This window comes from Erigeron canadensis, chromosome 3 (genome assembly GCF_010389155.1).
Source record: "Erigeron canadensis isolate Cc75 chromosome 3, C_canadensis_v1, whole genome shotgun sequence".
NCBI lineage: Eukaryota > Viridiplantae > Streptophyta > Magnoliopsida > Asterales > Asteraceae > Erigeron > Erigeron canadensis.
Genome location: NC_057763.1, coordinates 42,234,125 through 42,259,362, shown reverse-complemented (window position 1 = coordinate 42,259,362; position 25,238 = coordinate 42,234,125). Strand labels below are relative to the sequence as shown.

General features: G+C 35.5%; 3 protein-coding genes across 4 annotated transcripts; 2 read left to right on the top strand and 1 right to left on the bottom strand.

Moving 5' to 3' along the window:
- Positions 1-175: 175 nt before the first annotated feature.
- LOC122593579 (C-terminal binding protein AN) lies at positions 176-6,249 on the top strand. The gene is made up of 7 exons (XM_043766005.1): positions 176-875; positions 2,142-2,301; positions 2,403-2,533; positions 3,539-4,315; positions 4,774-4,821; positions 5,287-5,400; positions 5,757-6,249. Exons 1-7 carry the CDS (start codon positions 243-245, stop codon positions 5,829-5,831), a joined length of 1,938 nt encoding a protein of 645 aa, XP_043621940.1. The 5' UTR covers positions 176-242; the 3' UTR covers positions 5,832-6,249.
- A 2,652-nt stretch (positions 6,250-8,901) lies between these two features.
- On the bottom strand, positions 8,902-12,284 carry LOC122594607. Of its 2 annotated transcripts, none has more exons than XM_043767042.1 (8): positions 12,108-12,284; positions 11,874-12,000; positions 11,232-11,412; positions 10,427-10,552; positions 10,131-10,341; positions 9,560-9,598; positions 9,036-9,150; positions 8,902-8,953 (listed from the first exon to the last, which is right to left on the bottom strand). In XM_043767042.1, exons 4-8 carry the CDS (start codon positions 10,427-10,429, stop codon positions 8,941-8,943), a joined length of 381 nt encoding a protein of 126 aa, XP_043622977.1. In that variant the 5' UTR covers positions 10,430-10,552; positions 11,232-11,412; positions 11,874-12,000; positions 12,108-12,284; the 3' UTR covers positions 8,902-8,940. The 2 variants fall into 2 exon arrangements, with proteins under 2 accessions (XP_043622977.1, XP_043622978.1); XM_043767043.1 differs by having other exon boundaries at positions 10,131-10,338.
- A 6,025-nt stretch (positions 12,285-18,309) lies between these two features.
- On the top strand, positions 18,310-21,329 carry LOC122591358 (50S ribosomal protein L5, chloroplastic). Its single transcript, XM_043763622.1, has 3 exons — positions 18,310-18,588; positions 20,124-20,324; positions 20,870-21,329. Exons 1-3 carry the CDS (start codon positions 18,346-18,348, stop codon positions 21,209-21,211), a joined length of 786 nt encoding a protein of 261 aa, XP_043619557.1. The 5' UTR covers positions 18,310-18,345; the 3' UTR covers positions 21,212-21,329.
- Positions 21,330-25,238: the final 3,909 nt, after the last annotated feature.

Sequence of the window (25,238 nt, the reverse complement as noted above, 5' to 3'; positions counted from 1 at the left end):
CATATTCTAAACATACTGATATTCACGAGTAACAAAATTACAACTTAATAAAAGAAGCTTATATTGTAATTAGAACCTTTTGGTGTCCAAAATGAAATAAACCAAATTCTTAAAGGACCTGTGTAAGTAACACCTCTAGGTTTTCGAAAACAACAACCCATACTCTCTCTCTCTCTCTCTCTCTCTCTCTCTGTGTATCTCCCACTACTCCACACACACACAAACACAAGTAGCGAACCGAAATGTCGTCATCGGCGACGGCCAAACGAGATCTAGAAACCACCAGATCTCCGGCGACAATGTCTTACCGGACTTCCTCAAATCCGTCACCACAACCACCCTTACCTCTAGTAATCACACTCAACTGCATCGAAGACACCTCAATCGAACAACAATTCCTCACCAACATCGCACGTGTCGAGCACGTTCCACTCAGCAACCTCGCCGAATCAAAGATCGAATCCGCCGCAGCCGTCCTGTTACACTCGCTCGCGTTCCTCCCACGCGTGGCTCAGCGCCGGCTCCGTTCCTGGCAGATCGTGCTCTGTCTCGGCTCGGCTGACCGGTCAGTTGATTCGGCTATCGCAGCTGAGTTAGGACTTGGTAGGCTTGTACACGTGGATGTTTCTAGAGCTGAGGAAGTTGCGGATACAATTATGGCCTTGTTTTTAGGACTGTTGAGACGCACGCACCTGCTTTCTCGTCACGCGCTTTCGGCTTCCGGTTGGTTAGGTTCGCTGCAACCGCTTTGCCGTGGAATGCGGAGATGTAGAGGGCTTGTGTTAGGGATTATTGGGAGGTCTGCTTCTGCCAAGTCTTTGGCAAATAGAAGTTTGGCCTTTAAAATTAGTGTCCTCTATTACGATGTTCATCAGGTATATATCTATATCTATATGTATATAATAGTTTGTATTTATAATTACACTATGATTTGATTCGTTAATTACTCATTGCATATAATTATACTCTTAGATTGGAATAGCAAGTATGAGTAAAATAGATGCCTAATTGATTGTTTACATTTGGAACTTGTGAAATGTAGTGGCTAAATTGAAAAGGTGGTGTTCTTTGTGCTGTGAACTTGTTTCTATGCCAATACAGTAGTTGTAATGCTTGATTCATTTTTGTTGTAGTGGACGAGCTATGAATGATCATATTTGACCTCCTTTAATGGTTGTGTTACTGTTTGGTAGATATGTATATCTAGATTCAATGTTCTAGGAGTAGGACTATGCTGCTACCAAGTTATCCGAGTTACCTACCCGTTGTTAACTTCTTTATAATTTCTTTAGTCGCTGTTAAATTACACTAGGCTGGGTTTACTGATGATTGGCTTATTGTTGCAATACTTAGGTAGGATTGATAGATATCTTTCTTAAGGGTTAGTGCTTTACTTTAGTTTATGTTGAGGGGCCGTTTATTGTGGAATTACAGTTTGTTTTTGTTTATGTTGGGTTTGCATAGGTTAATTTATCTTGTTGCGGTCTGGAGTATATGGTTTTTGGATTTTAGAAAATGGTTCAAGCGTTATGTAGAAACCATGTGGGATATTCATATATTGACTATATGAATGTCTGATTTCGTGACGGGAGTGTTTGACGTATCTTAAAATACGAGGGTGGGACGGTGGGTGTATAACATGTGGTAGTCAGATAGTAATATGTGAGGAAGAAATCTAATAAATCAGCGTAGTGCCATATTCCTACAATCCTACAGATACATGACCATACAAAGTATACATGTTTGTTTATCTAAAAGATGCATACTAAAAAACTAAAATAAACGAAACTTAGCTATAACTAAATGAAGCTCTTACTTTGGGGGTAATTAAAGTTTATCTTTAGAGTGGACTCCGAGTTTTTCGAAGTGGAATACATTATGACTTCGAGTTTGAAAGTATTTCGGATATCTGCTCTTTATTGTTCACAAGCTATCCGTTGCATGTAAATGAAAGAAAATATTAAGGTTACGGATACTAGCAGCAGGAGTTCCTTTATCTAGTTATTGTGTATGGAATTATGTAATTGATGTACTAGTTGGAGAATAGAATTTCCAACTTTTTAGGCTATGAACTCCGACAAATGTTGTCATTTTATTCGTGAAGTATTTTCTTTTTCATTGTATATCATTATATTTTCCAGGAAAACGGGAAAAGATTAAGCAGGTTTCCTTCTGCTGCTAGGAGAATGGATACTCTTAACGATTTACTTGCTGCAAGTGATCTTATTTCACTTCATTGTTCGCTAACAGATAATACAATACAAATCTTAAATGCTGAATGCTTGCAGAATGTCAAACCAGGTAGAGTTTACTTGTTTGTTAAGATATTTATATTTATATCGCGTATAAGTATATGGGGTTGTCTATTTTTTGAACCAACTAGACGAGTTTTGCTTATACAGGGGCGTTTCTGGTTAATACTGGTAGCAGCCAGTTATTGGATGACTGTGCCGTAAAACAGCTTTTGATTGATGGCACACTAGCAGGATGCGCTTTGGATGGTGCTGAAGGGCCTCAGTGGATGGAAGCATGGGTAAGATGAATTTCCATAGGGTATGAGAAATCATACAAGATGCCACTGGATGTGTTGATTGTTGATACTTGTTATTGCAATTTGCAAATCTTATCAAGAATATTTTAGTTTTTTATATACATAATTTTTTTTATATATACACATTGGTGGTATTATGAGATTCTAATTATCACTTAGTTTAGTTCTGCATGTGCACGTATTCATCTGAGTATATGACCAGTTATGTCAACCCAATTATACAATTTGAATTAGTAACATATTATCACCGATTCCTATTTACGTGGTTTAACCATTTCGGTTGTCTAAATAAGAGTAGAAGCCTTTTACATTTCTGTAAATCAAATAGCACACACATTGTCTTAAGCGAGGCTTTGATAATTGAAACAACATAGCAGGACTCGAAGTAATTCCCCGGGGTATTTTCTTATATTTCCCATGTAATCCTATATCCCCTTTTATTGGAAATGTGTTTCCACAGTTGATCCCTACTTGTATAATAGTTATTGAATTGTCAACCAAATATCATGTGCATACGATGCGACTCATGACTTGCTGAAGTGAGGAATTGATATGCAATCCGAATGCCGACTTGGAAACTTGATTTGTCGTATTAGGGTTTGTATCTTTACATTGAGTGTAGTATCTTGATGTTACATACGATTATTTGGTTGATAGATTATTTGGATGTCATGAGTACTAGCTTGAGGTGGCAAAGTGGGTGGGTTGTTTGGGTTGGATAACAGGCTGAAACAAGTAAGTTTAGGCTGACCTAAAACACTCTATCTCAAATTGTGCTTCCTATTTATTAGTTAACTAGTGTGTCAAATATGGTTGCAACGTTCTTGGGATTTCATCAAAAATCTACTTTTATATTTGTGAGACCCAATAGAGATTATATGTTACCTGGCTTGAACCATTCATAAGTAAATGAGTTGAAATTGCACCTGTAGTACTAGGCAAGTAGTTTTTGATTGATGCTGAATTTTTGATATGAACTCATTTCAGGTACGTGAAATGCCCAATGTTCTAATTCTTCCCCGTAGCGCAGATTATAGTGAGGAAGTGTGGTTGGAGATTCGGGAAAAAGCCGCATCAATGTTGCAGGCATTTTTCTTGGATAATGTCATTCCAAGTGATGCCATTTCCGACAATGATGAAGAAGAAAGTGCGACACTGTACAAGGATGAACACAGTGATAAGCAAGAGAAACACAGCACACTGCGGTCCTCTACTACCCAGCAGCTAACAGATGACATTCATGTATCATACGAGAGCTCTGTGAAAAAAGATATTACACAATCAATTGCGTCTCCCAGCCAACCTGACGAATCATTTTCACAGGCTATTTCTCCTCAGTCTGAAGTTAAACGCAGTAGATCAAGTAAAAAAGCTAAAAAGAAACATTCTCGTCAGAAGTCAATGCATAAAATTGGTGATAAAGAGAGTACGCCACACAAAGAAGATGATACTGCCATGAGTGGCACAGACCAAGTGTTGAGTTCTAGCTCACATTTTGCATCCCCTGATGATTCAAGAAGTAAAAGAACACCTGTTGGATCACTACAAGATTCATCGGTTAAATATCTGAAATCTAGCACCAGTGGTAAAAAGTCTCTTGAGCTGCTAAAGGATGGCTGTGTTATCTCTTTGCAAGCACGAGATCGATCTGCACTTCATGTATCTAGGCAAAGAGCTCAAGGTGGTGGGTGGTTCCTAGACACGATGTTAAATGTGACAAAAAGAGATCCAGCTGCACAATTTCTTGTTGTTTTCAGAAGCAAGGTTTGTGGGCTGCATGGGCGTAATTGTTGTGTAGGTTTTAAGTGTCCACCTGGTCAGAACCCTGGACCAAATTTAAAAAAGATAAATTTTGAAGTCATAAACCAAATCAATTTTAATGAGTTTTGGTTCCAAGCCGGATCTAGAATCTAATAAATTGGTGATAGACTATGAGGTTTGTCTTGATATGAAACAATACAAGTCTAAAACTTAGTCATTTCTAGTTTGAGAAGAAAAATTCTGGTTGGATTCTATTTTTGAAATGAATAGTTTGAGAAAACTTGGAACAAAGAACAAAATTGTAACCTTGCTTTTAGAAAATCTACAACTGGGTACCTGTATCAGACCGCTCTGGTCCCAGGCCGTTTCTTTGGCTTTGTTTCTCCAGACTGGGTTTTGGACACCCTTACTAGGTTTCATCCTGTTTCAACTGATTCTCTTGGTTTTATGTGATATCTCAGGACACGATTGGTTTAAGATCTTTCACTGCCGGTGGCAAGTTATTGCAGGTGTGTTTTCTCTTTAAGTTATGCAAAAATTTGTAGGAGTAAGTTGTGTTTTTACAGGGTTTTAACAACATTCTATTAGGTAAACAAGAAACAAATTCGAGCTTTATTAATAATACTTAATGTTAGGTATTATTGTATGATTGTATCATTTAATCAGTTTACTAGTAATTTACGTGCCTTTTGAAAATCAGATGCTCTGTCTTATGTTGAGTATATAACTATTCTAATCAACAAAATAATTACTATTATATGAAAAGGAGCAAAAAGGCCCTCTTAATATTTTTGGCGTTGGTTGAGGAGGTTTTATTTAATATTCACTTTGAAATTAGCTTGGATTGGGGAGTGTATGCATGGCTTGGGTTTCTGATCTGGATCTTAGTTTCAACTGTGCCATGATGAAATTGCTGAATTAACATAATCAAATTCACAAATTAACTGAGGTATAAGTTTGTGCCAACTATGCAGATAAATAGAAGAATGGAATTTGTATTTGCTAGTCATAGTTTTGATGTCTGGGAGAGCTGGACGTTTGAAGGCTCGTTAGAAGAATGTAGACTGATTAACTGTAGAAATCCTGCTGTAAGTACTTTTTCCTCTAAAATTGCTATAATTGGTTGTAACCACTCATCGTTTGTGTGTGCCTTCTGTCACACACTTAAATTGATTATAAACGTTGATGCTTTCAACGCCTACATAGTTGCTTTTTATATACAATAGTTGGTATACAAGTGAAAATGCATTTTGACTATTCGAATTGTATGTAGATTAAATCCATATGAACGAAATTTCTATGCTTATTCAGTTCTTATTTTACCTTTTTATTTTTAAGTCAATTAGTTCTCTGTTGCTGTATCAAATGAAGATCGGCTTCTCTTTAATTTTCATCATTTTCCTTTCCACTCAACTTATACCATCTTTCTTAACATAATCTGCAGGCTGTTTTAGATGTACGAGTGGACATTCTAGCTACTGTAGGGGACGATGATGGGATAACTCGTTGGCTTGACTAATTCTACTAACTCAAGAAACTAAGCAACTTTGTGCACAGGATTTTCATTCACACATTCTTTGTCTTGAGGTTTGTACTACCGTATTCAAAGTAATTCGTAAAGCTTTTGGTTTTACTTACATAAAAGTCCTCAAAGGCTGTGCGTGTTCCAGTTGTGACCCGACCTCAGTTGTGTATGATTTTATATTATCACCACTCTTCCAACCCCAGTTCCATGTGATTCTATTTAGGCATTATTTGCCTTGAGGTGTCTGTAGCATCGTTTTCTGAATTAGTTGAAGAGTGATCACTATTTTGTAACAAAATTCTTATAGTTTGTGTGCGAATGGTGTTGTACCAAACAACCCGAGGGTTTGGGTGTACATGATTTCACTGGCTTTGTGGGTTCTTTTTTGTGTATTATAGTTGTTAGTTCTTGGAATCACCCGTATCTTTTATATTAATTTTTCTATACCAAGAACCACAGTTAATACTACTCGCTTGAATGGTGTCGTACCAAACAGCCCGTATCTTTTGTGTATTATAGTTGTTAGTTCTTGGTATCACCCTTTACGCTTCTAGTTCCAGCCCACTAGTGAGAGTCCAAGTCCAGCAAGTTACCCAAGAGCCCATCACGTACTTCTACATGTCCCTGTGGAAAGAAAAACCTACTATAAATTAAACAACCATTTAAACATATATTAAACGTGAACCAAAATATTGAAACACAATCATACTTTTAACATCCCACTCAATCTTATGGTTCAATAATAACGAACTTCAACTGCCAAGAAACAATGAGAACAAGGTTTTGAACTGAATGGGTTACAAGAAAGGATGTTATTAGTGAGGAATGGAGTATGGCCTAAAATGGATATCAAGTAATTGCATATTTGCATCATATACTATTAATCCAAACACAACTAATAATTATCATTTTCATTACTCACCCTTTGAAGTCTTCAACAAAGCAACCCGAGATTGAGTCAACTCTTTTTCACAAGCCCCCAGCAGAAAAAAATGAATAAAATAATAGAAAACGAATAGCAAGCCAACTTTTTGTTACCAATTAATGGGAATGAAACTGGAAATCAGAAACCTGCAAATAATAATGCATCATTTTCGCTATCCAAGTTTGAACTCTTAGGCTGTTTAAATTGGAAGAGATGGGACATTCAAGTTGAAATGGAAGAGACGGGTTTATGAGTTCATGGGCATAATGGTTCTTGTATCGATGGGTTTATTTAAACTGTTTGGCTCAAGTTTTACAATCGATGATCATTCAATATTTTTGCAGTTGAATCAATCAGCTTTTGTTGGCGAAAAGTATGAAATGGGTCTATAAAATTTAAAATGGAAAAGATAGTGGCTTAGTTCATGGTATTTGGCAAAAACCTCTTGCATAGAGAATTCTATGCGTTTGCAACAATGTTTCTTAATTTTAATTCTTTAGCCTCGCTAATATAGTGGTCGGTGGTTTATTTGATTTGTTCGGTTGGAAAAAGTGAGAATCTTTTGGTAGGACCCATGTATGTCTCCACCCACCAGTTTGTTTAACCGACTATCAGTTGGCTATTAGTTTATTAGTAGTTTATTACTATTAGTATATAGGTTCTAGATAAAATAAAGAGAAATTATCACAAATCGTCCCTATGCTTTACTCGATTCGCATTTTCGTCCCTAATTTTTTTTTATCACTAAGTGTCTCTGGACTTTTCCATTTCATTGCCAGACGTCCCTTCTATAAACGACCGTCCTTTTTTAGCCGTTAAACCAAGCACGTGAGGGTAATTTAATAAAAACAAACCACAGGACTATTCTCCTTCCCCATAAATTACATTTATCTTCCCATTTCCATTACTATATTCGATCAATAACTATACATTTATACATATTAGATCTAAATCTATAACTCCCAAATAAATTTCTGGATCTAATTCATCCTCATTTCTCTGCCTCTTTTTCCCCCTAAAAGATTCTCACCATCAAAACCACCAATCGGTGATCAATTATCTCGTACACAAAAATGATGGATTTAATTTCATGTTACAATCCATATTCTTTACAAGTTTCTGAAACCACATCCTCTTCATCATTTTCATGTTCAAATTATACACCAAAAACTCCGATGATGACCCCACCACCGCTTTCCGGCTAAAGACAGATTGAAGACTTTTTCGCAAGAAAAAAGGGACTAAATTATTTGACATAAATGACTCAAAATTTGAAGTGTTTTATGATCTTTTTTTAGCTGTGTACGGCGTCGGCGCTGAACCGACAAATGGGTAGTACTATGTTTTGGTAATGGTTGATTTTGAGGTTGGTTTTGGTAATGGTTTGTTTTCCGGCAATACCCTTTACGCCACCAAGGCTAAATTTTCCGATACCAGAAAATTTCATGATAATTTGATCCGGTGTACCGGAGAGGATGATGGGTTGAAGTATCCGGTTTTAGTTGTGTATATAGATAAACGGTCCGTGATTCGGGTCAAGAGATTACAATGGAATTTTAGAGGGAATCAAACTATTTTTATGGATGGATTATTGGTGGATTTGATGTGGGAAGTTGATCAAAATTTATGTTTAGAACAAGAACTGGGTTGGATAGTAGGTTGTGGTTAGAAGAAATAGTCCTTGTGGTTTGTTTCAGTGTAGTTGGACGATTTCACCAACGGCTAAAAAGGGATGACCGTTTGTAGAAGGGACGTCTGACGATAAAATGGAAAAGCCCAGGGACACTTAGTGATAAAAAAAAAGTTCAGGGACAAAAATGCGAATCGAGCAAACCACATGGACGATTTGTGATAATTTCTCTAAAATAAAACAAGTGTTAAAGTAAAACAGATAAAACAATATATTTTTTATATTAAAAATCGCCGTGTATTAAGAAAATTATCATGCATTATGTGCTTCGTGGATCTCCGTGCATCAATTTTATAATGATATAAAGGTCAAAATCTTCTCTATTTATTTTAGATTAATTCTTTAAGATAACCTAGTATATATGTTATTATTTTATTATTTTCGGTTGATGATTGTGGCTTTCGTTGAACACGACAATCAGCTAACGATACTTGATCATATCTTTACTACTGTACCATGCATTTGTGATCTAAGCCCACATGCATCAATCATATCCACAATCTGAAAAGTGAAAATCAAAAAGCTACATCAAAATCCACATGATAAACCACGAGGATTTCAAATATATATTAACTATACTAACCGGTCAATGCCAAATGGGCTGTAAAAGTCATAACCCTCACGAGCATTCCTACGAATCAGCCCAGTAGCTCGGTAGCACAATGCGGGATTAGACCAGCCATTTATGCATAGTAGACCTACCAAAAAAATATACAAAACATGCAACTTTTATGTTGGAGTTGGATTGACGACACTTTTTTATATACTCCATAATAACTAAAAAGTAAAAAAATTCAAATGGGAGGTTATGATTGCACAACTTAATCACATTGAAGGGGGGCAGAAAAAAAGCCTATTATAGATTTGTCAATTCTGAGTATATCTGTTTTTTACAGTTACGCACACGACTCCACACAGTTAAAAGACCAGAACCTAATAGTCATGTGCAAACAAATCCGGTTCTTAAAATCGAACACGTGATGAATGTAGATCGATCTTTAATAGTCCTTGATAGCTATAGTGATCTCTGATTCCAAAGATGAAGTAGCCCCACAATAAAATCGGTATTAGAAAGGGAGAAAATGAGCCAATAGATGGATAGCTAACATTTATAAGTCGCGGAGAATGGTATCTTTTGTCTTTTACCTGCATGCATGTAAGCAAGGATATCAGCACATATGATACCAAAAATAATGTTTCATGAAAGGGGAAAAAAACAGGTAGCATATTATGCAGCAAATACAACCACGAACAAATTAAAGTCCTATTAGTAAAGACTAGCACTAGTACTTTATTAGTGGTAGTGAATCGGATATCGGATCAGAACATGTGCAACTTTTAGTTGTACAAATGAGTTCAATATGATTAAAAATCTAAACAAAAACAAGAATATCATTATTATATAATAATTTTTGAAAATAAAGGTTGATGCTTGGACCGTTAGAGATGTAACATTAACAAACCCATCATGTTTTCAGGTAAATGGTTCGAGATTGCCACCTCTAGAGCTAAGAACTATTTCAACATTCTACAATAGAAATAACTGTGTTGATACGCAATGCCCCATATCACGAAGTGTTTCTTGTCCTTAGTATTTTCCACAATAGGAGTAGAAAAATGAGTTATTAATAGAAGGAAATGAAAACCAGATCAGGACAAATAGATACGAACAACATACCCTCTCGTGCCTGATCTGGAAGAAAAAACCTGCACAATGTTATCCTGCCGTCATTAGTTAAGACTCGAACTTTGGTTGCATAGGAATCAGAATGCTCTTCTTCGGTTGCCTTTATGATCATGTGGAACCAATATTCAGAGGACATCTTATGGTAGTAGCAAGTAATAACCTCATCCAGTTTGAGGTAGTTGTGTTTGTCCTTAACAAGCTGCTAACAACACAGATTTGTTTACAAGTGAAAAGATGGCCAGTTTAACAACAGTCTCATAAAAAGAGGATATGGAATGGAACCATACCATTTCCAAGGCTTTGTTATAGGAATCGACAGCGAAGGCACCAATTGATTGCACATAAGGATGATTAACCTGGAATGAACTTGCCGTTTCTTCAAGCCTCCCAAGACTTAATCCATAAATTGTAGGCTGCCATAAGAATGAAATATGTCATTAAATATGTATATGCCATGAACATTTAAATATTTGTGTACGGAACCATGTATGTATGTGTGTATTTTAAATGGGGTAGATGCGCGCACTAAAAAAAAATGCATTTATTCACTTTCTATAGAGAAGTGTGAAAAAATTTCTTAATTTATTCACGCTTAAAAATGTTTAAAAAGTATACACACATAAAAGAGTGAAAATTTTTGAAAAATTATAATTTTTTCACACTTATGTATGTGTAAAGAAAAAATTCACACATAAAAGTGTGAACAAATGTCAAATATTTTAAAAGTGTGAAAGTGAAATTGTAACACCTAATTTCTCCACAGCTTCCTTGTGTGAAGAAATTTGGTGTTACAAATTATTCCTTACACTTCTAAGTGTGAACAATTGATATAGTTTTACACACTTGAAAGTGTGAACTTTTTTTTCCTCACATATATAAGTGTGAAAAATTTATGATTTTTCAAATTTCTTCACACTTTTAAATATGAATACTTTTTAAACATTTTTAAGTGTGAACAAATTAAAAAATTTCTTCACACTTTTAAATATGAATACTTTTTAAACATTTTTAAGTGTGAACAAATTAAGAAATTTCTTTACACTTCTTTAAAGTAAGTGTGAATAAATGATATTTTTGTTGTCCTTTACATACAGTGTTCTCAACAGACTTTTAAAACTCCAGCCATAGTTCATACTGCTCCGGATTCAAGGAAACATTATGGACGTCAGGGAACTCTACACATGGATTCTCTGCAACAGAGATTGGATCATCATCATCCTCATCATCTGACACCATCAATTGCCACTCAATTGTGCTAGCAGTGGTCGGATCGCTGCAAGGAAATGGTAATGTTGTATGACTACTTGCGAAAGTAAAATGTTGAAGATCAATTATCGCCTATATATATGCATAAACTACTTGGCTTACTTCTCAACTAACCAGAAAATATAGTTTACAGTCATGCATTAAGATAAGAGCAAGTACAACATCAGTGTGAGGCATGACCACACATTAATATACATTAACAAAAACTCCAAATGATTACTTTTACACGATAACTTAGCTGATTTACACACACACACACACAAAAAAAAAAAAACATTTTCATTGTCAATCACTGGATATAGCAATAACTATATATAACATCTGAAAGTTAAAAGGACAGTATTTTTTTTAATACTTATGTATATATTTCTATCAATGAAACATGTCGTAGCAATTTTTACTTTATTATCACAAAAGCAATAATATATAGAATACAGACATGCACACTGAGGCAGGCATGGAACATACAATTTCCAGTCAGGTGGCAGACACCAGTCGTAGAAGGTAGCAGCATCGTGGATCTCCATCACAGCAGAATCGAGGTTAAGTTGATGTTCCGAATATAAAAGCATTGGTACGGGAAAAGGTAGAGGCCCTAAATATCAAACCAATGACAAAGTCAGGTTAATAAATTTGCTAACTTTAGAAGGGGCAACATACATCAACTAATATAGATAACAAATGAAGAACGGAAATGCATACTGGGTTCCTTCACGCTAGCCTTGATTCCAGATACGCTATTCGCCCGAGATTGGGATGGCGGAGAAGGCTTCTTGGCAGGCTTGGTAATCTTGACCGCACCATGGGGAAATGAGCTGATAGCCTAAAATGAAACAAAAATATAAAGTGCAAAATCTTATAAATACAAGTTGAGGAGGGCGTAATAATATGTTCTGCTAAGCAATGTATAATGGAAATAACAACACGATCGACTTGTTAAATTTGTTCCTGTTGAATGTGGATCTAATCAAAACAATGGTGAAATGTTCAGATTTGAGTATGCCCGAATATTGGGCATAAAGTTAGTAAGATAGCAACCAATTAACCATCATATAAAGTTGAAAGGCTGGGAAATGTGTGCTCTCATAGTTAAAATCCATTTCTTATTCAGTCAAAACTGTACTATATCCTTTTGAATTAATACAAAACTTATATATATCCAAGCTATCCCCGTGACCACACTACTAGTTAGTTATTTATAGCTATATGCATGATATGATATAAATAATCTCTGCCATTATTTTTACTTGTCTGGTTGCTTTATAAGTAATAAAAAGAAAAATACTACTCGTAAATGGTTAAAAAAAGTAAAAATATATAAATAAACATTAACAATTACAGTACATGTTATTACCTGAGGCTTTGATGATGATGACAACGATGAAAGTCTCCGACTCTTCCTCGTCTTAGTGCGTTGTTTGCATGGTGGGTTAAATTCATATTTATTACTGTTAACAACAAAATAACTGATGGAAGTGCTTCAAAACTTCCTAAGCAACGTGGCTAAAGAGTCAAGAGTTGAAGAAGTCAAGTAGTGGAGTTGTGGGGCCGTTTCTTATGCAAGTGGAGTTCATGTTTTCCTTATTTTTAGTTAAAGAATAAGTCATGATAGACGTTAGTTGGTTCCTTTTATTTCTGCATTTTTAGTTAGTCTCTTTCCATTATTTAAAGGCCCCCCATTACTGTATTTTGACATGAGAAATAAAAAGAAATATCCCTTTCAATTATTATCACTTGCTTGTAGTTTTTCTATATTGTGATATCATTGATACTTTCAGTGGTATCAGAGCCAGGTTCTTCTGATCCTATAGCCCCACAACTAAACAAAACAACAACAAACAATCCAAAATAAAAAATAAAAAAATAATAATCAAACAAACAAATGACCGACTCCACAAATGCATTGCAAATACAACCTACTCCTATTCCCATATTCAAAGGGGAAGGATATGACTACTGGAGTATAAGGATGAAAACCATCCTAAGATCTCGAGACCTCTGGGAACTGGTTGAAACGGGTATTGACGAAAAAGAAACCGATCAAAGCCGTCTCAAAACGGCAATAAAAAAGGATGCTCATGCGATGGCAATTATCCAGCAGGCAGTCCATGACCAACTATTCTCGAGAATCGCAGCAGCAAGCACAGCAAAAGAGACGTGGGAAATCCTAAAAATGGAGTTTCAAGGCGATGAGAAAGTCAAAGCCATCAAGTTGCAGGGCCTAAGAAGAGAGTTCGAAAACCTTTTTATGCAAGAGGGAGAATTGGTTGGTGATTACTTTTCTCGTGTTATGGCCATTGTTAGCCAACAACGATCATACGGTGAAGAGATCACTGATCAATCCATTGTTGAAAAAGTACTCAGAAGCCTTACACCCCAGTTTGATTTCATAGTTTCGGGTATCGAAATCTCAACTACTGATCTAGCTACCCTCAAACCGATGAAACTAATGGGGTCTCTCCAATCACAGGAGGCAAGGCTTTTGAATCGATCCAAAGGAAAGGGAGAAAAGGTAGACGAACAAGCTTTACAAGTAATGCATATACCACAAGCTTTTAACCGTGGCTTTCAGACCTCACGAGGCAGAGGCAGAGGCCGCGGTGCTGCAAGAGGAAGGGGTCGAGGTCGAACCTTTGACCGAAGCAAGGCTCCTCAGTGTCACGTATGCAGCAAATATGGGCATGTACAAAAGGACTGTTGGTATAATTAGGAGAATCAAGCTCAAGTTGTCGCGGAGGAAGCACCCCTTGTTGAACCGAAGCCAGAAACCGAAGAAGAACAACACCACCTCTTCATGATGTTCACTGACAATCAAGAAGAATACTCAAATCAACTTTGGTTTTTGGACTCTGGGTGTTCGAATCACATGACCGGGGTTAAAGAAAGTTTTTCTTACCTTGATGAAGACTTTAAGGTCCAAGTAAATTTAGGAGATAAGAAGAAATTGCTGGTAGAAGGAAGAGGAACAGTGCGTATCAATCTGATGGATGGCGGCTTCAAATTGCTTGAGGATGTTTACTATATTCCAAGGTTGAAGTACTATCTTTTAAGCGTTGGCCAACTCATGAAACGAGGCTATGCTCTTCTGTTTAAAGAAGGGCAGTGTGTGATCACCAAGAAGAACACCGGAGCAGAGCTTATGACCATTAATGTCGGAAAGAATAATATGTTCGTGGTCGATGCTTCAAAGGTTGTCTATCAACAGCATGCACTTTATACTCATCATGATGCAGATGCCCATTTATGGCATTTAAGGTATGGACATCTCCATTTTCAAGGCCTAAAAACACTCTCTGAGAAAAGCATGGTACATGGTTTACCAAGTATAAATCTTTCCAACACTTGTGAGGGATGTGTACTTGGAAAACTAAACCAATTGCCATTCTCTTCTCATTCTTGGAAAGCTAGTAAGCCTCTTGAATTAATCCACGCCGACCTGTGTGGAGAAATGCAAGTAGAGAGTTTGGGTGGTAGTCTTTACTATTTTTTATTGATTGATGATTTTTCACGGATGAGTTGGGTGTATTTTCTAAAAAACAAATCACAAGCTTTTGAAAAGTTTAAGAAGTTTAAAATACTCATAGAAAAGGAATGTGAGCATCAAATTAAAGTTTTAAGAACTGACCGTGGGGGTGAATTTGTTCAAATGCCTTCAACCAATTTTGTGAAAATAATGGAATTAAAAGGGAACTCACGGTCTCGTACACTCCCCAACACAATGGAGTAGTGGAACGACGAAACCGCACTATTATGGGGATGACAAGGAGCATGTTAAAGGAAAAAGGCTTGCCAAAATGTTATTGGGCAGAAGGGGTTGCTACAGCCGTATATTTGCTCAATCGAGCAACAACCAAAGCCCTTAAAAACCAAACTCCGCATGAAGTTTGGTGTGGTCGCAAACCATCTGTATATCATCTTAGAGTTTTTGGGTGTATATCCTATGGACATGTCCCTGCTCATCAAAGAAAAAAATTAGATGATAGAGCAGAAAAATGTATTTTTATAAGGTATGCACAAGAAAGTAAAGGGTACAGGCTTTATAACCCCATCACAAAAAGGCTCTGTGTTAAAAGAAATGTTGTGTTTTTTGAAAATGATAGGTGGAAGTGGGAAGAAAGCAACGTAATTGAAGGAAATTCATTTCCTATCTACTTTAATGATGACACCCACATGGAGAATATTGATGCTTCACAAAATGGAGATAACATACAAACTCCCATGCAGACTGTACCCACTGATCACATGTCTCAAAACTCTTACAACCCCACAAGTCAAAGCTCCTCTAATATCCAATCACCTAATACCCATCAGTCTTTATCATCCACCACACAACCAATTCTTACTTCTCCAATAAATTCACATTCACAAGACTCCACAAATAATGTTTCATCTTTAATTCCTCACATGACCTTACCCACCAACACAACTTTGTCATCTGTTCAAACTCTTAGCGAACCACCTCGACGACAAACTAAGCCCCCTACATGGATGCAAGACTATGAAAGTGGCCAGGGACTTTCAGATGATGAGCATCAATATCTTGCTCTTTCAATCTCGGAACCTGCAACCTTTCAGGAGGCTTCCACTAAGATTGAATGGCAAAATGCCATGTTAAAAGAACTTGAAGCCATCGAAAAACACAAAACATGGGAGCTGGTCAACTTGCCATCAGGCGATAAGAATGTGGTTGGTCTAAAGTGGCTTTTTAAGACCAAAATTGGAGCTGATGGAAAAATTTTGAAGCATAAAGCGAGATTGGTGGCAAAAGAGTACTCCCAACAACCGGGGATTGACTACCAGGAGACTTTCGCTCCTGTTGCCCGATTTGAAACTATTCGAGTTGTTATCTCAGTTGCTGCACAACGAGGTTGGAAGCTTCACCAACTCGATGTAAAAACGGCATTCTTAAATGGTGACTTGAGCGAAGAAATCTATGTCAGCCAACCAGAAGGATTTGAAAAGGTTGGTAATGAAGATAAGGTGTATCGCTTGAAGAAAGCTCTGTATGGGCTTAAACAAGCCCCTCGTGCTTGGTATTCTAGAATCGATGGCTATTTTACTCAACATGAATATGCCAGAAGTGAGAATGAACCAACCTTATACATTAAAAAGGAAGGAGGCGAGATTATTTATGTTTGTCTATATGTCAATGACATCATTTATACTAGTTCATCTCCGAAGTTGGTGAAAGAATTTAGGGAAGGAATGGAAAAGGAGTTTGAAATGACTGATATGGGGCTGCTGAAACTGTTCTTGGGTTTGGAGGTAAAACAAACAACAGAAGGTGTATTTATTTCTCAAGAAAAATATGCTAAAGCTCTTGTGAATAAGTTTGGTATGGATGGGTGCAAAGGTGAAGAGACTCCAATGAATGTAAATGAAAAATTATGTCGTGATGATCAAGCTGAAAAAGTTGACGAGGTAATGTTTCGAAGTCTTGTAGGCGGTCTGATTTATTTAACACATACAAGGCCTGATTTGGCTTTCTCAGTCAGTCTTATATCTCGGTTCATGCAAAGTCCATCTAAACTTCATTTTGGAGCTGCTAAAAGAATTGTTAGATATGTTGCTAGTACATCTGATTTTGGGATTTGGTATGCTCAAGGGACTCCTATTCAATTGGTGGGTTACACCGATAGTGACTGGGCAAGCTCAATAGATGACAGAAAAAGTGTTTCTGCAAATGCATTCTCTCTCGGCAGTGGTGTAGTAACTTGGAGTTGTAAGAAACAAAGTACTGTGGCTCTTTCAAGCACCGAAGCCGAGTATGTAGCCGCCTCTGCAGCCACAAGTCAAGCAATATGGTTAAGGAGGGTTCTCAGTGACTTGGGAATAAGTCAAGAAAATCCTACAATCATCTTCTGTGACAATCATTCTGCTATAAATTTGTCACGAAATCCAGTCATGCATGGTCGTTCAAAACATATCGAGATAAAGCATCATTATGTTCGTGATATGGTGTCTCAACAACAAATATCACTGGAGTATTGTGGTACTAACATTCAGCTTGCAGATGTTTTAACAAAGGCTTTGGCTAGAGAAAAGTTTGTTCACTTTAGGAGACTTTTGGGAGTTGAGAAGTTCGAAGCAAGGGGGGATGATGGAAGTGCTTCAAAACTTCCTAAGCAACGTGGCTAAAGAGTCAAGAGTTGAAGAAGTCAAGTAGTGGAGTTGTGGGGCCGTTTCTCATGCAAGTGGAGTTCATGTTTTCCTTATTTTTAGTTAAAGAATAAGTCATGATAGACGTTAGTTGGTTCCTTTTATTTCTGCATTTTTAGTTAGTCTCTTTCCATTATTTAAAGGCCCCCCATTACTGTATTTTGACATGAGAAATAAAAAGAAATATCCCTTTCAATTATTATCACTTGCTTGTAGTTTTTCTATATTGTGATATCATTGATACTTTCAATAACAAGGGAAAATATATTCTTAAATCAATTGAATAAACAATATACATATATATTTATAAAAAATATGAATAAGGATATCAGTAATTACCCGCTCCTGAGAACGCGAACCATTAATTTTCATAATGAAAGTGTCTAGATACAAAAAAGAATCTTGTCCTTATTTTTCGCTTTATATATACTTATGGTATACATAGCATTTCTCATTCAAAATTTTCAAATTATAGAGCAAACATAAAAAAGAAAATCATTTTACAACAATATCCATTAACATTCAAAACTTCAAAGGGTTCGATGGCTACGGTTTACTTTCAAAGCCAAAGCCTAAAAATTGTGGTATGTTTCAATTTTTTTGAAAGCATTAATGTATATGTTTTTTACAAGTTCAGGGACTAAAGATGAAAAAGAATAAAATAATGCACAAACAAGTCAACTTAAAATAGTTTGAGGACCGAATGTGTATCTTATTATCACATTTTTATTTCAACAAAATCTCTTTATCCACACACACACACACACACTTGACACTTGCCATGGCGCTTCTGCAATCCTCAGCTTCTTCATTTCTCTCTCATTTTCCGGCGGTTAACTCCGTACGGTTATCTCCGCCGTGCGGAAACCGATACGTCGGTTTATCGGTGAAAGCGGAAGCTGCGGCAGGTATAGTATTGGTTGATAAATCGGAGGCGGATAAGGTTAACCGTCTCAAAACATCTTACCAGGAAAAAATTGTTCCGCTGCTTAAAGAGGAATTTAATTACACCAATGTCCATCAGGTATATATATATATGTATTATATGTTAGTATATTAGAATAAATCTATTATTGAGTTTATTGATGAAATTATTTGTAGAAATTAGAGAGAATTCCAGTACCTTAGAGCGATGCATTAGGTTCCGCGTTTATCGATACGAAATGTTTGTAGAAATTAGGGAGAATGTTAGGTAGAGTGATGTTTAAAGGATTTAGGATTTTAGTTATTGAGTTTGTTAAAGTGAGCAGTTGTAAGTAATTATAGGTTCAAGTTTGCAGTTTATGTGATTATGTTTTTGCTGTACATACTGTATGATACGCTTTTTGTATATAAACATTGTGTAAGGTGTTAGTTATTGATTTAAGTGTAGTTAATTAGCTTATTACTAATTTATTTTGTTATGTTTATGTTTTTTAGATATAATGCTTAATATATTCCGTTCATACGTATGAGATTTTCTACTGATAAATTAGGTAGATTGCTAATTAGAATGACGTGTAAGGTGTTACTTTGTAATTTTGCCTAAAAATTGTTCTATTGATGAAGATTAGTAATGGATTTACTCTACTGAACAAATGTGCTTATGATGAATCATTGTCGTAATAACTTAGTAGAAATTTTCATATTGTTTATTGTTAAAAATAAATCTATTCTGTTTACTCATGGTGTTTGGTTGAATTTGCTACTTTATTAGCGTTGTGATGGTGAATTAGTACATTCCGGCTTTTACGATCAAGTTAACGATTCTTCAAATTAACAGTACTTTCTTTTTGGAAGTTTTTGAGGACTAACTTGTGATAACAGTATACTGTATACAGTAGGGTGGATAATTCATATGGATTTTGAATAATGACCTAATCTACCTCATCTCAAGTTCCACAGAGTACATCATTTTTACTTGTACAAAGCATGTAGCTCGATTATTGTGAAAAATGTAGTTTTTGTAATGTTCACACATATGGGATAGTTTTTGTAGTAAGTCAATGGATAGGTCTGTTTGTAAAAAAATAATCTAGCATCTGCTGGATGTCACACTCCATACCATCCATAATCTTCTGCTTCAAATTTAACTATTGGTCTATTATTCTATCTTACCCAAGTTATGCATATGTTATCTGCGAGTGATGCCTTGAATTATTATACTTGGTACATTACCTGAGGTTTGTAGACACCCAGTATACTTGTGCAAATGCAAGAAAGAACACTCGTGTGAATCCCTGTTTTTACTTGTAGTTCATCATATGATTTGTGTCTTTTCTTTAGAATTATGCATGTTTTTAATGCACTTACATCCATGTGAGGTCCATTAATTGATTTATTGGCCTCAGATCAGTCTTTTTTTTTTTCAACTCATGGATGAAGAAGTGGACTATTGTTTGTAGCCTTTTTGTGCCTATTTGTTAATCATTTAACTGATCCATCTCCCTGAATCTAGCTTTTTATTGCTTTTGTACGAGTGATGCTAAACGCCTATATGGATTTGTTGTGAATCAAAGCTGAATATGTCAACTAACGCATATGATTTTTTAACAGAATTTGTTTCTATGAATATGGTAGGTGCCAAAGGTTGACAAAATTGTCGTGAATTGTGGTATTGGAGACGCTGCCCAGAATAATAAAGGTCTTGAAGCAGCAATAAATGACATGGCACTCATCACAGGACAAAGGCCTGTAAAAACGAAAGCAAAGAATCCCATTGCAACTTTTAAGATCAGAGAAAATCAAACACTTGGAATTGCTGTCACCCTAAGGGGCAATGTAAGTTTTCTCCTTTTTTTTAGGTAAAAGTGAAATACCCTGGTTAGCTTAAGTTTTCTTGTTTTTTCATTTTCCAACTCTAGGATTTTTTTTAGGTGTTAATACTTTTGTTGCTTGTCCTGCTGAGGTCTTAGTTCTAAACTAAAACATTGCTACTTAGTCGACCATCACTGTTTGTTAAAGATTCGTATTTACAGAAGCTGTGGTAGAAATTGCATAAATCAAGAAGTTTTCTTCTTTGGATGTCTTAAGAAAAACTAACATTTCATTTTTGCAAACTATTGGATATAATACCATTTTGTTGCCAAAACTACCAGTCTGACTGCACAAGTTTTGTAACCATTTTCTGCTGCAAAGTTTATGATTGGTGAAGTTAGTGGTTTCAACTTTCAAATCAGAAAAAACATATGATATGATCATAAGAGTAGGCATACAAAAATTTCTTCGAAATGTCACAAAAATTATCAACCTTCCCTCAAGAAACGATATCAAGTTGTTCAATTTAAGTCGAAGCACCTCTTGATGTTTTTGGGCCGTTCTGACAGGTGATGTATGCATTTCTTGACCGGTTTATTAACTTGGGTCTTCCTAGAACTCGTGATTTTCAAGGTGTAAGCCCTAACAGCTTTGACGGACACGGTAACTACAGTGTTGGACTAAAAGAACAAAGTGTGTTTCCTGAGCTTAGTTATGATGCCCTCGGGAAACCCAGGGGAATGGATGTTTGTATATCAACAACAGCTCAAACAGACAAAGAAGCGTATAAACTTCTAGCATTAATGGGAATGCCATTCCGTGAGGGTTCTGGGCCTACACAAGTAGTCAAGAAGAAGAAGTTGAAATCTCATCATTTCAACACCAAGACCAAGGCAAAATCACGAAGATGATTGTCTGATGTGGTAACTACCTTTACTGGCTGTATAATTTGCTTTTGTTGTGATTTTCATGCATTGCTATCCCATACTTCTTTTTTGATTAATTTTCACCGGGGGGGTCGTAGTTAAAGTTGTGTGTAGCTGTACCATGATGATATGAACATGCATCTTCCCTGTTTATTAGTAATGCAAGCTGAATGACCAAAATGTTAGAATTCAAAAAATGAAATGATCTATTCGACACTGTTTACTTTAGCCTAGGCAATGATAGAATACCTTCTATCATTTAGTGGTAATGCTCTGTTTTTATTAATGAACAGTTCTATCAGTAAACCTTATTTAGAATAAAAAAATATATACAAAATAATACAGGAGCATGCTATATTAGTAAATTTAAGCAGTTTCTAATAACACATATAATGGTTTGGTTTGCAAAAAGCCAAAACCACTCTTATGGCGATGATTGATAATAATTCTTTCGTTCATAGCAGTGTTAGATGGCACAGTGATGCTGGTATTTATCATGTCTATAGAGTCAATCACTTATAAAATCAAAACTTTAACATGGATATTCAATAACTCTGTATTTAAGTTAAGATTGTACATGAAATGAAATCGTTACCAAATGTTAACTTATATTTATTAAACTAACTTGCTAGGTTACTAGCTTGTTCCAACGCCACTAGGATAATGGGTTTGCCTTAGTGGATGGAGTAGCTAGCTATACACCAAGTCTTTGCAGTGGGATGATACGCATGCTTTAATTAAAGGCATATATTATACCACTAGATAATGGGCTAGTGTGAACCCTCTTTAATGTGGCCTGTAGTCCTATAACTCTTTAGTAGAGGTCTTTCTTCGGAGTCTTGCTTCGTACAATCCTAGATGTGATAATGGAAAGGCTCGAAAATGGTCATGCGATACCTCTGTTAGGCCACATACCTCCGAGTAAAAAACACCCGTCTTTCCGGAATAACCTAAATAAGGAAAACCTCATCTGTTTACTTGTTTATAATGGGCTAGTGTGGTTATAATATACTCCAGTCGTTTAGAACTTGTAGACTTGTAAACTCGTTATTAGGTACTTCATATCACTATTCGAGTTTTCAATTCCTCCACTAATTTTGATGTCAACTCTAAGGTCGCGTTTGTTTCATAGAATTTGATGGAATCTGATGGAATTGGAATTGAATTTCATTCCTTAGTGTGTTTGGTTGTTCAAAGAATGAGGAATCTCATTCCGTAGGAATGTAAACATTCCATCATATGATGGAATCTCCATTCCATGGGGATGGAGGAAGAAATTTCATTCCTTCCGTTACTTGAATTCTCAAAAAATCAAAAACATTCCGTCAAATTCCATTCCTTCAGATTCCAATTCCATTCCTTCAGATTCTAATTCCTTCTAAAGATTCCATTCCTTCCAAAAACATTCTGTGAACCAAACGCGTCCTAAATTTCTCCATTCTCTGGCATCCTAATAGGTATACTATTACAAGATTAGTAGGTTAGTGACATCTAGATTTAGGATGTATTCAGATGAAGAACTTGCGAGTTGATTTTTAAAATGATTAGAACTTATTTAGATATCTCAAAATTTTCTATTTTATAAAGTATCTAGTGAATAACGTCTTATTGAGATGATATCAGAGGCCCCCTCTCTTTCTTGTACAGTTGTACCTCATGTTGTTTTTTTTTCCTCACAACATCCTCAATACCAACCGAGTAAATGCCATTAAATTATACTCCGTACATGAATATGAGAAAACAATTAAAAGAAAAAAAAGAAGAAATGTTGTGCTGTGAGCCTGTGAGAGCGGGGTGGGGTGGTGTTCTATATACAGAAAATGACGATCATTCCCCATATCCTTAGACTATCCCATCGGGGGAAAAAACTTCAGTCGGTTGGCTCAAAAAGCAAAATGAAACTATTAAAATAATTTGATGTCACCGACTCGTTGGTTGCACCAAACATTAGTTGCTGATTAAAAAATATTAACTTGGTAGCATACTAGCATGTAGATACCATACAAGACCTTCATATACGCAGGACTTTATTCTTGTTGTTTGGAATAATGGATTATGGACTTTATTCAAATTATTTGCTTTTCTACACTTTTTAATTAATTAATAAATAATTATAATTTACTTTAAGGAATGTAGTCTCTACATACGAAGAATTTATAATTTAAATATGTTTTATGAACGGGAAATAAGTTTTAATCTAATATTAGAATTTTTTATTTATGGTGTAAAATAACAATTTTTTTTAAAGAAAAAAGTATTCCTAATTCTTTTAAGTAATTTTAAATGTAAGAAAAATTAATTTTTAAACATTATTATTTGTTTAAAATATAGTTTAGTTTGGTTGTGAATAAGAGTGTAAAAATTGGGTTTAGTTGGGTTGGGTGGACATAAGAGAGAAATTAGTTTTACAATAAATAGTATTGTTGAGTTGAGTTGTGAATAGAAATGGTCTTAGGCTTTAGCTACAGTCCAGTTACTTTTTTGCGTAAGGGGAAATACTAGTTTGTTTGCTGTCCATCTAATGGTTGAAAAGTTTTAAGCTATCAATCATTGATGCACTAAAGCATATATGAGGTAGAAAGAAAAGAAACACGTATGGATTAAACTGAATAAACACGTAATTACATCATTAAAAATGAATGATGCACCACGATAGTGTCGTGGGCAACTGAGTGTTACAATTTCCATATAGAATTTTCTATTACCACATGTCCGGTAGAAAGAGGGGAAAAAAAAAAACCATAATCACCAACATATCATGGCACAATCACATTACATTTCTACGATGCAAACTCTTGTACCATTCTAGTTTTGTTTGTCTAAGGAGATAAGTTTGTCGATTGTGTACAGTTTTACAAACTCATGTAAGCATTATCTTTTTCGTATTGTTTTGAGAAAAATTGTTTAAACAAGATAACTTTGTTGAATGTCAATGTTCGTATAAATTAATGTTAATGATATCTAATTTCATCATGAGCAGATAATAGAAAATGTTAAAGATAAACACTCTTAATCTTATCATGGGAGAGGATACTAAATTCTAAAGAAAATTCCGACAAGACTAATCGAAAACATATATTCCCAAAGAAGTGTAGATTGTCAGGAATACTTTAACATCAGTTATTTTTAACAGCAATTATTGTTTACTCCACAAGAATTAACTATAGGTAACTTTTCTAACATAGTAAGACCAGCTAAAAGCAGAGTTTGAATCCAAAACCTCCTATCCCAATTTCAAAAGTTCATACAAGGCTCATGTGTTTTGCTCGTCCAATTTCCACTTGAGCTATATGTGTTTATATTTATACGAGGTTATCTAATGTATATGAGGTTATCTAGTCTCAAATTTATCGTCCACCTCTTTATATTAGTATGTTTCAATGTATTTATACATTTACAAATCCTATCTCAGAAGTTCAAAACATTTTAAATAACTAGACTCGGCGGTGACGAGTATTATCTTTACTTCTTTACTCCTTTATAAAGCATTTTGAGTTTTTTATTTATGGTATGTCTTAAAAATTAAGCGTATTTTTTTCCTCAAAAAGCCCCTTTTAGCATATTTATGGTTTACAAAATGTCCCTCCACACATTACAACACTAAATTAACACATCTACCCTTATAACAAATTGTCACTTCTAAAACAATATTCTGCTGCAACGCGCGGGTATTATGCTAGTAGATTATTAATACAAAGGTAATTTATTTAAAAATTGTGGTTTAGCTATTATAAAAGTTGAACGATAGATGTTACAAATTATATCATTAATTAATGATATTTTGGTAAACCAAATACGTTGATAGTGTATATAAAAGATAGATAAATACGAGCACTAAATATTGTTGAAGACTGAAGTCATGATAATCGTAGTGTTTTTTCTTTCTTCTTTTCATCGGTGTGATTTATATCTGAAAACTATATAATTTTGGGAGGAAGTGCGATACATGCTCGTATATCATTGTTGATGGGACCATATTGAATGGATGACCCGTGAAGTTGAGTGGGTCGGT